The sequence below is a fragment of the Rattus norvegicus genome, chromosome 14 (assembly GCF_036323735.1).
Source record: "Rattus norvegicus strain BN/NHsdMcwi chromosome 14, GRCr8, whole genome shotgun sequence".
Taxonomy (NCBI): Eukaryota; Metazoa; Chordata; class Mammalia; order Rodentia; family Muridae; genus Rattus; species Rattus norvegicus.
The window spans coordinates 73395728-73410822 of record NC_086032.1 but is presented as its reverse complement, the minus strand read 5'-3'; the positions used below and the strand labels follow the sequence as shown (position 1 = coordinate 73410822).

General features: G+C 50.0%; 1 protein-coding gene and 1 long non-coding RNA gene across 6 annotated transcripts; one reads left to right on the top strand and one right to left on the bottom strand.

Moving 5' to 3' along the window:
- The first annotated feature begins 219 nt into the window (after positions 1–219).
- LOC102550431 (uncharacterized) lies at positions 220–10245 on the top strand. 5 transcript variants are annotated; one of them, XR_010057545.1, is made up of 6 exons: positions 220–630; positions 1188–1392; positions 2875–2982; positions 5300–5471; positions 7893–8000; positions 9986–10245. It is a non-coding gene; the product is annotated as an uncharacterized LOC102550431 (long non-coding RNA). The 5 variants fall into 5 exon arrangements; XR_005493312.2 differs by lacking the exon at positions 1188–1392 and having other exon boundaries at positions 221–404; XR_005493311.2 differs by lacking the exon at positions 1188–1392 and having other exon boundaries at positions 221–630.
- A 1992-nt stretch (positions 10246–12237) lies between these two features.
- Positions 12238–14625, bottom strand: Nkx3-2 (NK3 homeobox 2). Its single transcript, NM_001399522.1, has 2 exons — positions 14150–14625; positions 12238–12894 (listed from the first exon to the last, which is right to left on the bottom strand). Exons 1-2 carry the CDS (start codon positions 14598–14600, stop codon positions 12359–12361), a joined length of 987 nt encoding a protein of 328 aa, NP_001386451.1. The 5' UTR covers positions 14601–14625; the 3' UTR covers positions 12238–12358.
- Positions 14626–15095: the final 470 nt, after the last annotated feature.

The window sequence follows — 15095 nt, the reverse complement described above, 5'->3', positions numbered from 1 at the left end:
TCCTGGTGCCAAGTGTCATTGACCAACTGATTGAAAAATGCTTCAGCTCTAGGAAAGGAGCGTTAGACTTGGTGCTTCCATTGGGGGTTGGGCAGGGAGAGATGGGACAGGTCAGGGAGCAGTAGCCTGGCTGGGACTCACCAGACTCAAGGCCTGGGTGCTCTGGTCACTCCTTCCCCAATTCATCCAGCTCAGAACTCTGCATCACAAAGCACTGTGGAACTCTGCGCTACTCTGAGAAAGCTCAGGGCACTTCCCAGGTCTCCCGCCTCTGTAGGGAGTGTCCCTTGACACTTGCAGCTTTCTTACACCTGCAGCTTCCTCGCGCCAACTCTTGCCAGCGCTTATCCTAATCACTAGGGTGTGTCGGTGAAAACTGGGGTCACTTATTACCTGGACTGAAGGTCTGTTGATTTCTTAACCTCCGTTATAAGAGAGAGTTTTAGACCCATTTTACAGAAGAAGGACCTGAAGATCTGTGATGTATATCTAAAGAACTGTTAAGTTGTGAGGTGACAACCATGGGACACGGCTTAAGAGATGAACTTCCTCAGTTACTATTGGGGCATTCTAACCTGCAGTGGGCAGGTCAAAGGCCTCCCTACATCTGAGTCTGAAAAAAGTGAGAAGGTAGGAAGATATGTCCCATAAACTAGATACTGAGGGACCCCGGAGCCCTGATCTCTTAGGAGAGCAAGACTTGACACCTCAGATCAGCCTTTGATTTGGGTTTCCACCAAATAGCCTCAACTTCCTCAGACCTAAAGTGCCAATAATTAAACCTGGCTCATGTCAGCCCTTGAAAGTCAGAGGTCACCTCGGAAGCCTTTAAGAGCTGGCACTTGGGTTCCACTCCCCTGGAACAGGGCTGTATGATGGTTTGGCCTCTCTGTTTCTCTGGTTCGCCCCTTGCCGGGTTGGTTGTCAAAGCTCTCACAGAGCTTTGCTTTAAGGATGGTTTTGAGACTTTCAGATGAAGGAATGAGCTTGTTCTTCATTTCCTGGTGGCAGAAGGATGACACAAACAAGAGCCTCATGCCTCTGGTCCTTCATTGGAGCAACAGGTCCTTAGGACTAACATGAGCTCCTGCAGAAACTGCCCTCACTTAGCAACCATGGATCTTAGTAACTAGATCCCCAAAGTTCATCAGATTCCAAGGCTTCTGAGCGCTGGGTTTTCCTTGTAGGTAAAGGAACCTTGCTCTCAGGAGAGGTAAAGAACTCTGAGAAACCGACAAAACCAAGCCGACTCTCAGCCAGGCCGCATCCCTCCACCTCTCTGGGCACAGTTCTGGACTGCAGACCTCTAGGTTTTGGAACAGTCGGGCCCAGAGCTCCCCTGCCACATATGGTCTGTGGACTTAGGTGTCAAAAACCGGAGAATTAGAAATGGTAATTTTCCGTCATTATGGCTGAAATGCGATCTGTCACAACAACTGGAACATGTCTCCTCGCTAGCGAAAATAATGTTCGTGATTAGGAATCATTATGCACGTCAAGCCGAGTCCATTAAGTTGTAGGGAGAAATTAGCCTTGACGGGTGGAATCAAACTACAAATATACAGGCCTCGCCTTCAGGAGGCTGAGTAGCAGCCTAGGGAAGGAGGCAGTCACAGTCGGGTGTTTTCTTAATAGGAAACTGCCCAAAGAACTAATACCTCCTTCCCACCCCCTTAGGAGTCACCCTTCCTCTCTCGACTGCCAAGACCCCACCCTAGAAGCAGGAGTGGAGCTCAGTTGTATTTGGTCAGATCCACTAGTTAGAGACTTTGAAGTCCCAAGGCCCCTCTGGCCAGTTCTTGGCCACCACTTCCAAACTGTGTGACCTTGCCCAAGTCACTTGACTCTCCTGAACTTTGCTCACCATCTGTAAAAGGATAATCTCCAGCCACTTCACTGAATTCTTATGAGGACTAAGCAAAGTCATGTATGGGCTAGGAACCTATGAAACCCTTGGTCCCTTCCTCAGCTTGGCCTTCTCTGCACTGGGGACAAGATGATGGGGGTGGGGGGATCTGGGATTAGGGTTGATTGGCTGGCACTGAGAAACTCAGGTCACCCAGCACCTGAGAAAGGTGAGCAGAATCTCAGAGAAGTAGAGATGAAACTGGGAGTAACTGTTCTGCCTACCGGACCCCCACCTCCATCAGTCTAAATAGACCAGAAGGACCAGAGTCCTCTATGCTGTCTCCCTCCACCTGCCCCAGCTTCCAGCCCACTAGGCTCCAGAATGCTACCTCTCAGTATCCATACCACTGCTAAGAAGTGGTGTGCAGCCAGTGGGGCAAGGTTAAAATGCACCCTTTTCAGGCCTCTGTGTTCTGGATGCAAAGTGCAATTTACTATCCAGTCAGAGCAGTAAGTTTGAGAAAGAGTCTCCCTATTTGGCAAGTGAGAAGAAAAGTGGGAAAGCAGACAAGAATCCCAAGAAGTCAGAATCTTAGCTTGAAATCCTAATAACCTTTAGAGAGCTCCTTCTATCCCAGGCATTAACTCTGCAGGATGCTACCTCCTTTCATTTTCAAGGAAAACTATGTGTCTCACTTGTTCCAACAGTGACAAAGCCAAAAATTAGAGAATTCACCAGAACCACAGGGCTGAGAAGAGCCAAGCTTGATCTCACCCCCAAAGCCTCTTTTCCCATTTTGAGACATACACAGCTTTGGTTAACATGCCTTTTCTCCTTTCTACCAGTCAGCGAATCTGCCTCTCAGGCTGTGAAAATTGAGCTACTGTATCCAAACCCAGCTCCTAGCACAATGCTGGATGAAACAAAGACACTCACTTAGTCCCTAGCTCTATCTGTTTGCCTGTTTGCTTGTTTGTTTGATTGCTTGCTTGCTTGTCTTTGCCACAATGCTGTCCTTGTCCCAGAACTTGTATGCTGGGGAACTGAAGACATGTATGGAAAGTCCTGTGGTCAGTCTCGAGTACTCTGAAGCCTAAGAGTTTGAAACCAGTGTCACCGGAAACTGGCTCTGTGTAAGTGAATTGAGAAAAAGGTGGACTGGGGAGGGAACAGCCTGCACTTGGAGCTCCAGGACAGTTTCCCCTCACTTTCATGGCTACCATATTCAATGATGTAGAAAGACAGAAGCTAAGCCCCATCAAAACCCACCTATTGGTTTGCAGAAATTTGTGTTTATCTTCCTGTAGTGATCCACCCTGCCCCATGTCAGTCCCCCAGTGTATCATCTCCTTTTTCTTTTAGCAACATCCTCAGTGTCTCCAGCTAGATGGTTAAGTTCTCCAACAAGGGACCTTCCTTTTCCATACCCCTGGCACAGAGAAGGAGTTCAACAAATATTCATGCACATCTAAACAAATATATAAATTAGTTAGGAATGAAAGATAAAAGACAGGATAATTCTACAGCAAAGGTTTGTCTCATTAAAAATAAACAAAGGACCTCTGTGCAGCATGAAGACATAAGCCTGTAATCTTATAAGCCCAGAACTCAGAAAATAGAGGCAGGAAGATTGGGAGATCTAAACCCATTTGAGCTAGGAACTCTTACATGTGCTCACTGGAGCACAGGCACATACAACCACACATACATACATACATACATATATACATACATACATATATACATACATGCATACATGCGTGGATCCATACATACATGCATGCATATATAAATGTATACATGCATACATATATACATACATATGAAAATTCCAAACCAGAGCATGGTATGTGTGTGATATACTGCATACCGTTTTATGTCTCCACCACACAGCCGTATGATCAAGGATATGGTGAACTTGATGCTTTGAAGGTTTCTGATGAAGGCTGAATGATCTTACTGTTTGGACTCTGTCAGTCACTATTGCTCTCTGCCCATTTTTTTCCTGCCCATAAAATAATTTTAAATGGCACATATCCTTGTTTAACTTTGCAAATTTATCAGACAGTCTGCAAGCATTTAGGCCGCCAACTTCTCCAGAAGCATATGGTTCAGTGATCACCCCGTCTTTGCGTGGGGTGGGGAGGAGAGTGGGGTTCCAGCCAAACAAGGCTTGCTAGGACAGAAGGCTTTCTAAAAGTCACTGCTCCCTGAGGGACTTTAAGGATGAGTGTTTCCCTTGTAACATTAAGAAGAGAACCTTGCCTGAGTCTTTGTAACCTCTCACAGAACCAGTACTGCTTAAAGAGAAAGTATCACGGAGAATTCATTCTGAAGACTCTGAAACTCCATTTCACATTCAAGCACTTAGTACATGCCAGGCACTACGCTGGAAATCCACAGAACAAGAGAAGTTACTGGAAAGCAACTACCTCCCCCACACTCCCATTCTTTAGATTAACCCACCACCACCACCTCCACCATGCTGGGGCATTTAGCTATACACACACCAAATAGGCCATCTGGGCAAAGGTACTCTGCAAGATGCTGAACTCTGTATTTCTTTAGGTTAGTTCTGCCAAGCCACTATACCTCACCAAGGGTGTGTCTACCCATTCCAGTTATGCCTAGGAAGTTGCTCCCTCAAGTCTATAACTGTCCAATTTTGAAGTTTAGTTCGCTTTCAGTATGATGCAGGGATGGAGAGTATATTGTCAGAGCACTGGGTTTTCAGCCCTTTGCTTGTGGTTGGGGGAGTTAGTCACACACTTTCATCCATTTAAGAGTGAGGTGGTAAGGCAGTCAGGGAAGAATCCATAGTACTGGCAGAGAAGAGCATGGCCTCCATCTAAGACCAGCCTAGGTCTTGCCTGAGGTTTTTGTCCCAGAATTCATGCCCAGATACTTGGAAGAACACAAGCGCAGGTCTACAGATCTCCACAGAGGGCTCATCTGTCTCTGCATACTCCCTTTCCAGCTTTGCTCTGTGCTCCAGGGTGAGTCTGAGTCTGAAATGCTTTTAGGTTTGTTTGCTTGTTTGTTACCAAGAAAGCTAGAAGATCCTGGCTCATTAGCCTTTCCAGTACATCTTTCCAGTAAAAAGAATGTTCGCCAATATGGCAGATACAGTGGTAGGTGCTTGGGCCACCGTAAGGTGCTGTGTACCTAGCTGGACCACTCAGCAGAGAGCCAAGCAGCACCCCAGCTCAATCAATGAACCTGGTATCCCTCAGTCACCCTGCTCAGACAATAAGTACCCGGATGGTGTGACCTACTCAGGACAGATTTAAAAACTAATGTTTGTTTATGAGATGACCCAGTGACTACCTGAGACCTCGTTGTGGAGAACTGAAAGATTCCTGAGAGTAGGGAAAGTGTGCTCTCAGTCCTATGTCATGACGGACTGTCTTTGTCTCTGGATGGGTATGTCTCTACTGCTCTGTCTCACAGCCCTAGCAGCCAACTCAGAAGATGGGAAGGAAAATGAGGCACAGTGCCAGAGACCTTCACCTAGCAAAACCAGCTCCTGAGGTCAACCACCCTGAGGGCAACTGTTCAGCCCGTCTGACATGTATGGGCACAACCAAAGTGGAGCTGCCGTCTAGTCAACTGTCAGAAAGAGGTACACCGGAGCCGAGGTTTGATGGGCTCAGATTTTTGAATCCTCATGCCAGTCAAATCTGTAGAACCTTTTCCAAAACCAATAGGACAGAACAAAGCCTAGGCCGGTAGAAAGTCTTCCTTACCAAGGGTCCTTCATGACTTCTGAACATAGGTTCATAGCCTGAAACCACCGGTAGTCACACTCTTAAGGCTGCTCGTAGTAAGAAGGGGATGATGTGGAGGTCTGGTGTTGGCGCTGAGCGCCTCCCGCCTCTATGAGCCTGGTAACGTCCTCGGAACAGAAGGCCCCTGAAACCAAGCGGTTTTTGTGGGTGTTAGGGCACAAAAATCCCAGCGACACAGTGGGCGGCCCCTCTCAGGGAGGCCTTCATGCACACACAAGGGAAGCCTTTCAAAAACATTAATAAGCTTATTAAAATGAGCAGTTTTATTGGTTCTCATTTTACAATGAGCCGCCCACCCTCGATTTCTGGGGGACGTGAAGGAGAACGCACTTGTGACCATTGTTAACGCTTAATGTTGTCTCTAGCCAAGAATGGGAGCTCTCTTTAGTGTCCAGCACTCCCTAGAAGCGGGAATAGCCTCTGGTCCTCCCTTCTTAGCTTGGTGGGTGGAGAAAGGACTTCCTCTAGGAAAAGCTAAATGCTACAAAACAGCTTCCCATTCCTGCGAGGAAGGGAGGGCAGATAGGGCCCTGGATAAAGGCTTTTCTGTGAAGGCCCAAGGATCCGCTTCTTGGGCGAGACACCAAATCCTTAAAAAAAAAAAAAAATGCTCCACCCCCAAATAAAAGCCAAAATTGCTCAGTAAGGGCTAGAGGGCTTTTTTTTTTTTTTTGGTTTTACTTGCTTGCTTGTTTGTTTGTTTGTTTGTTAATAGATACGTAGAAAAGAGAAGTTAGTAACTTAGTTAAGATTCACCAACATATTTGGCAAAGCTACCTTTAGGTTTGTGGATCCCCGGACCTCAGGCGCCTGTGACCTGAGTGTATGTGTCGGAGTGCAGGGGGGCCAGGGATAGTGGACACAAGTTCACTACTTCGGTCTTTCCGTGCGCACGGTGCGGGGAAATTATCCCATCTGGAGCATCCTCACACGCCCGGGTCCTAGGAAAAGAGCCCTGGTGCTAGAAATGAGATCACCGGCGGAGACAAGACCTCCTCAGGAACCCCCGAGAAGCGAGCACAGAATTCTTTGTGCTAGATCCTCACTAGAGAGGGCGTTCAGCCGGAACAGCGACTCTGGCTTTGGCTGAACACACGATCGATCGATCGGCACGGAGATTAATGTACTTTCAGATCCTTAGTTGTATGAACTGCAGGGTGACCCGTGGTAATCGTCCTGCCAGGAAGGGCACAACAAGGGTGCCCTTGCGAGCCAGAAAACTAGAGAGCGTCTTAAGCCAACTGTGCACCGACGCACGCACACTCACCTACCTAAGCTTCGGAGGAAATCATTGAACGTAGCAACTAACCAACCCCAAGCAGAGACTCCAGGGAAAGCGACCGCCTGCACATACCCCCAGCCCCTACATTCTGTCTGTCTTTGAACTAGACGCCTCAGCCTAGAACTATTCAGCGCTAATCGAGGTGGCCAAGTTAATCTGGTTAATTCTGACTCCGACGAATTCCCCAGTTCCTACATCTCTTGAATTTTACCAAAATCAGACGTTTGGCGTTTCCATCACAGGAGGGGCAGCTGCAGGCATCCACACCACAAGTCTGAGAAATTTTTTATCATTCAGCTTAAAATTGTACTTTACTCTGGACCACCCCTGTTAGCAGGGACTTTGTAATCAGTATCTTATAAATGTATTTTTAACGACTTGAACAACCCTGTGTATTCAACAGGAGCAAAAACAATTTATTAGATGATGTAACTGTAATAAAATGAGATTTTTCTTCTCCATTTTGGCCTCGACTGCCTACCCCTTTTATTGGTCAGGACTTTAAAATTTCAATTAAGTGTACCCTGGAGCTCAAAAGGCCACAGGTTGCTTGGGCTCCCCTGAGGGTTCAGGTAATCTGGAGTCAACAATGAGATTATCTAGAACACACAAGTATCCGTACCCAGTTGTTTATTCCTTGTAGTTTTCAAAATCCATCCACACTTCTGTGATTCACTTTCAATCCTTGGAGTCCAACCTGTAGAGCGCAGCACCCCAGGATAACCCTTTCTGCAACCTCTGGATGTTGAAAGGCTGGCAGGTCACGTGTGATAGTGGGAAAGCTGTCCTTTCCTCCTGGAGCCTCTAACTCATCAGACAGAGAACCTACCCACTAAACCACAGGCAGGGCTAGTAACCCCAACAGGAAGGGGTTGGAGTGCTTCTTCCCGTGCAAGCTGGGGGTGGGGTAAAGAATATTTTGTAATCGCTCTTATAATTATCTTATAATTATTATTGTTGACTATTGTTTCAGGTGTCATCTTGGATAGCCTCAGATTAGGAGCCCCGGCTGGTGTTTCCCTGGGAAACAGATATTTGTTGACTCCTCCCACTCCCGGCAACTCACCGGGAGAGTTGGCAGGTGAGTGGTTGCCTAGAATAAAACCCCAGGGCTCCGAGTATTAGCGGGGCTCCCAAGGAGCTCTACTCTACTTCCATTTAGCATCTCTGCTGGTAGAGTATCCCTTGCCCTCCTTTGGGGCCCAGGAGTTCTTCAGCCGGTTTTGGGGTTGAGGAACATGCCTTCTCTGAGCATCCTAGACTTCTGGAGTCGTTCTCCTGAGAGGACGCAGGAGCCTTTGTGCACACAAGCTGAAGTCTGCAGACTTGGAGGGAGTTGCCAGATTCCAGGTTTTGTTCTGGGACATAGATAGAAACTTTGGGTTTAGGACAGTGAATTGCCAGCATTACTGCAGAGCTCTAAGCTCTGGCAATGGCTGGTTAGAATGTTAGAAACCCTGTGCCCTGCCTGGCCTGGTGGGATGTCTGCAGGCCTGGGCTGAGTTTGTCTCTCTGAGGTTCTTGGACTTTTTCCACCAGGCAGTACTCACAGCTTGAACACCCCCCCCCCAAGCCCCAGACTAAGAGAACAAATCAGGGCAATTCCTGTAATCGAGGCTACAGGACAAGCCCCACTCCCCAGAAGTCCCAGACAACACTCCCCTTTCAGCCTTGTCTCTAACATTTCTTTTGAATGCTGGCATTGCTGGCTGCTGTGCATTAGGACATGGCCATGGCGTTTGAGATCATTTCCAACGGTCTCCCAGAAAGCCATACTCAGCATCATCTGCCTACTTTCTCAGTGCTGAGAGCAGTGTATGGAGGAGTCCACACGGTAGAAAAACAAACTTCAACTTCCTTAGCTCTATCTATACCCAGATAAGAAACTTGTGAGGCCCACGAATCTAAGCTCTTGGAGCAGGACACACCTTGAGATAAGTAAAATGTATCTCAACACACACACACAGACACAGACACACACAGACACAGACACACAGACACACACACACACAGACACACACACACACACACACACACACACACAGGGCAAAATTTATATTGCTGGCCAGACTGATTTCAGGGCAGATCAAAGCCCATTCTAAACCTGTTCCTAACTTGATTTCCCTCTCTTTGGTTTAATCATCTGTAAGGGCAGAGTGAGTCAGAACCCAGTCCCACTAAGTTATCTTTATGTTAACTAAGGCCAAAGATACTATAGGACAAAGTGAAAAAGGACCCGGATTGGGATTGAGGCTACAGTTGTGACCGCTCTCTGGGAGAGCGGACCCAGGCAGCAAAGACAATGGGAAGGATCGCATTAAGAATCCTTTGATCGGGTTGGGGATTTAGCTCAGCGGTAGAGCGCTAGCCTAGCGAGCGCAAGGCCCTGGGTTCGGTCCCCAGCTCCGAAAAAAAGAAAAAAGAAAAAAAAAAAAAAAAAAAAAGAGAAGAATCCTTTGATCAGGGTTGGGGATTTAGCTCAGTGGTAGAGCACTCGCCTAGCAAGCGCAAGGCCCTGGGTTCAGTCCCCAGCTCCGAAGGAAAAAAAAAAAAGAAAGAAAAAAAAAAAAGAATCCTTTGATGAGGAATCAAGGTGTGTGTGTGTGTGTGTGTGTGTGTGTGTGTGATGTTTTTAGTTTTGGTTTTAAAAAGGAAGGAAAAACAAAAGGAGGAAAGAAGGAAAGAGTAGATTATAAGAGTAGGAAAAAAAGCAGACTAGCGAATATAATAATAATATATGTATTTCCAACACCATGTGAGTCCACGATCATATTTTTCGGGTGTGGAATCCCGGTAAGCTGAACTAGATCCAAAGGTTATGCTATAGCCCAGTATTCTTCCTCTGCAAACCCGGCTGCTGTCATTGTACGGATCAAATGGAATTCACTTGGGTAAAGTTTCCCCCAGGGAAAGTTTCGGATAGCTGAGAGCAGCTCTCCCAGGCTGAGCCCAGCAACCGGGAAAGGCAGAGGAACCATCCCCTACTCGCTGAAAATGGGGTCTGCAAGGAAAGAGGGAGCTGCACACGCGCGACTTCGGACCTCTGTTCATTTTGCTTCTCTAAAGAATCCGTAGCTCTCTTCCTGAATCCCAGGGATTAAACACAAACCACATCCTCAGAAAGCAAGGCTGACAACAGCCATCCCCAGTGGGGCAGACCTCTACCTCCCCTCCGAGAACATTCTGAATGTTCCAAAGGCGAATGAAGTGGGGAGATACCAGCAACAAGGGAGAAGGTCCAAAGTTCAAGGAGAATGCATCTCGCTAAATTATAAAACAAACACTGAATATTTTAAAAAAAATTAAAAATAAAGCTATCTCAGGGACCAAACGCCTGATAACTGGGATTAAGGGGAACCCTGAAAATGGTTTAGGGGCTTTGTTCTAACAGTTTCGCTGTTTATGAAAGCTGGACTAGGCCTACCCAGAAGTTTGCAGGTTTTCCTTGTCCCGGTCTTTAGAACCCCAAGGCCTGGAGGCCAGAAGGCTGAGAAGGGTTACCCGAAATGAGAGGGCAAACCCAACTTTCAGTTTTGGCTGTTCCCAGGCAGGAGTTGGGAGTGTGGCACCGTGGTACTAACTGGTCCTCGCTTGCCAGGGATCCAACTAAAGCGACCTTGAAGGCAAGCGGTTAACTTGGGAAGACTCTGTGGATATTCTGGGAAATCTTGTATGGCGGGGACATGTTGGTCCGTATCCCCCACACGGGGCCCAGCTCACCCTCCACTGCCCGTGGGCTTCCGTGCAGATCAAATGACTCCAGGTCACCAAGGAGCAGAAGCTCTTGAAAACATTTTAAATAGAATAAGATTTGCACCTGTAGAAGCAAAATGAGCAGGAGACCCTCTCCTGGAAGAACATTATTGACACTTGACTCTCCTCAAATAGAATTAGAATTTCAGTGAGGATTTTTGTTTGTACAGCTCGTTCTGAAAAGATTGGGTCACTTTGGAGAAACACTGACAAGGAATTTGAAAGCAGAGAGGAGACTGGAAGACGGAGTAGAAGCTGCACGTTTGGGTGTTAAGTAGAACTAGCCTGTGGGTTCGGTCAACCCAGGGATTCCATGATTTGAGGCGCTAGGACTGAAAAAAATAAGGAACTGTAGACATTTGCTTTGAGATCCAGTGAGGTTTTCCGTGACCCTGAAGTTGTGATTCTCAAGGGTTTTAAAACCTTCACAGCGGGTGGCCAGCAAGACTGTTGTCAGATAGGGGATGGTCCCAGAGCGAACATTCTCTCCTAGACATAGGTGAATAATGATCCACCGTTGCCTCCAACCCTCCTCCAATCCTCACCCCAAAGCCGTACCAAGAACATTTCAGAGAAAACAAAGCCCGGGGAGGACATGTTGAACTAAAGTTTATAAATTAAAGAAAAAAAAATACAGCGAATAGAGTTTCCAAAATTCACAAATCTTTTAAAGATAACTCTAGTTGAGTGCACAGTGCCCTTAAAGAGGCGAAAAGCTGCGAGGCTGACTGAGACGTGTCGTCTCAGTAACAAGCAAGGCACAGAGGGTGTGGGGGCTGAAAGAGAGGAACAGGGAAAGTGGAGGAAGACGCGCGAAAACGCAGGCCAGGAATATTCACATTGAATAAAAAAATAATCGTTATTTGAATACAAACAACCGAAAAGTGCTACAAGTCTCAACCGTCTTTGAAGGGGGAAAAAAAAGGAAAGAAAGAAAGGCAGGTTTCTGAAAGGGGCTTTTACGATGGCGGTGGGCCCTTTTTGTGGGTCTCTCAGGCACTTTCCCTTTGGGTGTGGCCCTGAATTTACAGAAAGAGAAAGTGGAGAGAATCCCTGGCCTGCCCCGCGCTGAAAGGCTCCCATTCTTACATTCAGCATCCAGGAAGGCGCCCCGCGAGGGGTGGAGTGGAGGTCCCCCCAAATCAAAACGCTTCGAGGTTCAATTCAACTCCTGCCCTGGAGCTGAAAGAATTCTGCACTTCTTTGTCACAAACGTAATTTCCAAACATTAAAGATATGCAGATACAGATTGGTAGCATGGATACCATGAACTAGTGTGGCCTAGCGCCAGAAGCGCCTGGCCGACCCGAGATTCTGAGGATTCAGGCTACCGGGGGGCTCTCCAGGAATCCTCTCTACTCTGGGCAAACACCATCCCCAGGCAGACAGAATCCAAATCCAACGTTGTTGTGATAATAAATAGCGTCCCGAGGCTTGCGGATAGGTGGCGGGTGTGTAGAGCGCCTGGGGTCATAGGGCGCAGCTGTTCAAATCACAATAAGGCGCCCTCTCTGGGCAGACTCAGTTCCATGGCCCTGTCACCCAGGGTTAGGAGGTCCCAGCCGGATTTCATTCTCCACCTGCACCTTGCCCAGGTTGCCAGAGCTCGCCTACACTGGGTACAATTTCTACACCTGTCCGCGGCGATGCAAACTGGGGATCCTTCTCTGCCTGGTCCCAAACGCTTCACTGGGTACCAGCAGCGGCCGCGCATGTGGACAGCGCCCAGCCCGGGAAGCAGTAGTAAGGGTAGTAGTAGGAGGGCTGCAGTGGCAGAAGAGAAGGTGGCCTCAACACCTCTCCGGGCAAATACTGTCTTTGGTCGTCACGCACCAGCACCTTTACGGCCACTTTCTTGGCGGCGGGTGCTGAGGCGAGCAGGTCGGCGGCCATCTGCCGGCGTTTGGTCTTGTAGCGACGGTTCTGAAACCAGATCTTCACTTGCGTCTCTGTGAGCTTCAGTGAAGCTGCCAGGTCAGCGCGTTCCGGTCCGGACAGGTAGCGCTGATGGTTAAACCGGCGCTCCAGCTCGAAGACCTGGGCGTGAGAGAAGGCTGCCCGAGAGCGCTTCTTTCGCGGCTTAGGGGCTGCGGGCTCTTCCTCCTCCTCCACGCCGCCCGCCTGCCCGCTGCTAGCCCCGCCGCCCGCTGTGCCGCACAACCCAGGCACGCGTGCACCTCCAGGGCTAACACTGCCGTCCTCGCCTCTTGGGCTGTGGTCGCCTGTGGATTCCAGTAGGAACAAAAAGCAATAACCTGTCAGAATCGCAGAGGGAAAGATAGGTCTCGGTTGCAGTGGTTTCTCGCGGAAGACTGGGCAGGGGAACCCGCTTTGAGCCTACTGAAAGGGGACGAGAAGTTCCAGAGGGTTCTGTTTCAGAACTCTGTCCCCCACGCTTCTCAAATCTGTATCTTTTCTACTGCTTGCCAGAGCAGGAGGGGAACACCTCTCCCTGAGCTTGGGGGTGAGAGGGATTTCCTGCAGGGACGTAGGATACTTGGCCCGAGCTCATTCACAACTTTGTTCTGTACTTAGCCCTGAATCGTGGCTTTCTACACTGAATTTCTGTTTCTCGGCTCCAGGCCGTACACCTCTGCACACCCACACATACACACATCAGTTGGCTACATGAAAGAGAAATGGGGAGGGGGAGGGGCAGATCTTGAGGTCAGAGGTATACAGTCTTCCATCCTGACAGCCCAGAGATGCTTTCAGAGTCATGGCAACTGGGAGGAACATCAAGGCCCGAAGTACACTTGCCTTCCTGTTCTTTGCAAGAAAATAAAGGGAAGCCGGGTGTAGGTAGTGAAGACCCTGATCTGAACCCCATTCCCCAGCCTCTTCTGTGCTCCCTGCAGCGCGCCTGCGAAGAGGTCAGCGCTCTGGCCGGCTTAAAGCCTATGTGAGGCCTACAGCAGACTGTAGAAGCCAGCTGCTGGCCTTTCAGACCAAGAAATATACCCGTGACTGGATACGGTCTTGATGTTGAGTGCCTCCTGGACGACCTGGATCACACTTCTCCACAGTCGTCTGCCTCGTAACTGCTACTTTTGTTTCTAGCTCCTAGGTACTCAGCCAAAGCCTGTTTTGTCAGTCCTGGAGTAAGGGAAGTTAAACACGCCCTTTCCCAAGACAGGACTTGCAGTCCTTAGCACGACTGTGTCAGGGGAGAGCTCTATGATCTATCTCCTAGGTTTCTGGTCCCCCTTTCCTAAGTTTAGAGATTTTAAATGGACACAGCGGAGGCACCATAGATGGACTCAAAACTCTCGGTGCGGAGCGCAGGGCACATGGTACGTAGGACACCGGCTCTAAGCAACTCACTTGCTTCAGGCTTGGGGCAGCGCGCTCCAACGTGCAGAACTTGCAGGGCATCTTGTTCCCACTGTAGGCCCACCCCGCCTCAGAGTGCTTGACCTCTTAACCCACCCCCTTCAGCCCAGCCCCCTTCCTGGAGAAACCCCCGCAGCAGCAGACCTGAAACGCTGGCTGACATCTCGCTGTCGCTGCGGATCCGGGCTTCCTCCTCCAGGTCCTTGGCGGCGTGCTGCTCCAGGCCCAGGGTCACCCTAGCGTGGCCCGTTCCACTGGCTCCCGGGACGTCGGCGCAGCGCCTCCTGCCCTCATTCTCTTCGCTCAGGGCTGAGTCCGAGTCCCAACCTCCGGGGCTCTCCGCGCTGTGCCCCACAGCTGTTCTGGTTCGGGCGGGAGACGCCAGAAGAGAGTCCTCGGCGCCCCCCAGCGCACCGGCCTCGGTCTCCCCGAAGAGCCGCCAGCAGCAGACGGCGGGCGCCGCGGCCACTGCCACCTCTGTGCCCCCTGGTGCCGGGCGCCCCTCGGGCGCGGCCAGCCCGCCACGCTCCTCTTTCTTGTTGAGGATCGCCTGGATGGAGAAGGGCGTCAAGGTGCTGCTGCTGCGCACAGCCATCTGCGCCGCGGATCGGAGCCGGCAGCCAGGCGAGCAGCTGGGTCGCGGGGACAGCTTCGAGCCTGACGCGGAGCGCTGGGCGACCGCAGCGCAAGTGAGAGGGGCGCGCCAGGACCCCGCAGCCCACTCCTGCGCAGCCCCCGCCCCCCTCAGTTCCAGGATCCGCGCCGACCCTCACCCCACCTCTCAGGCCCACCTCGCCAGGACCCCCTCCCCCGGAATCTAGCGCCAGATGCTCTTCTCCTACAGCTCGGCCAGTTATCTCTTCGCTCGTGGCCCTCGGGGGGCCGGCCGGGTCTGTCCCCTGGGGGAGGCCGGCAGGAATTGTCTAGGGTTTTCTCCGCGTCTGCAGTCGCCTCAGGAGCGCCGCCGGGGCGCACCGCCCAAGTCACTTTCTCTGTGCGCCTCTGTCTTCCCGGCCTGTAGGGCTTTGCTCCTGGCGGGTCCTCCCTCTTCCCCTCTGGGCTGGCTCTTCCGGAGCCTACCCCTCTGGCG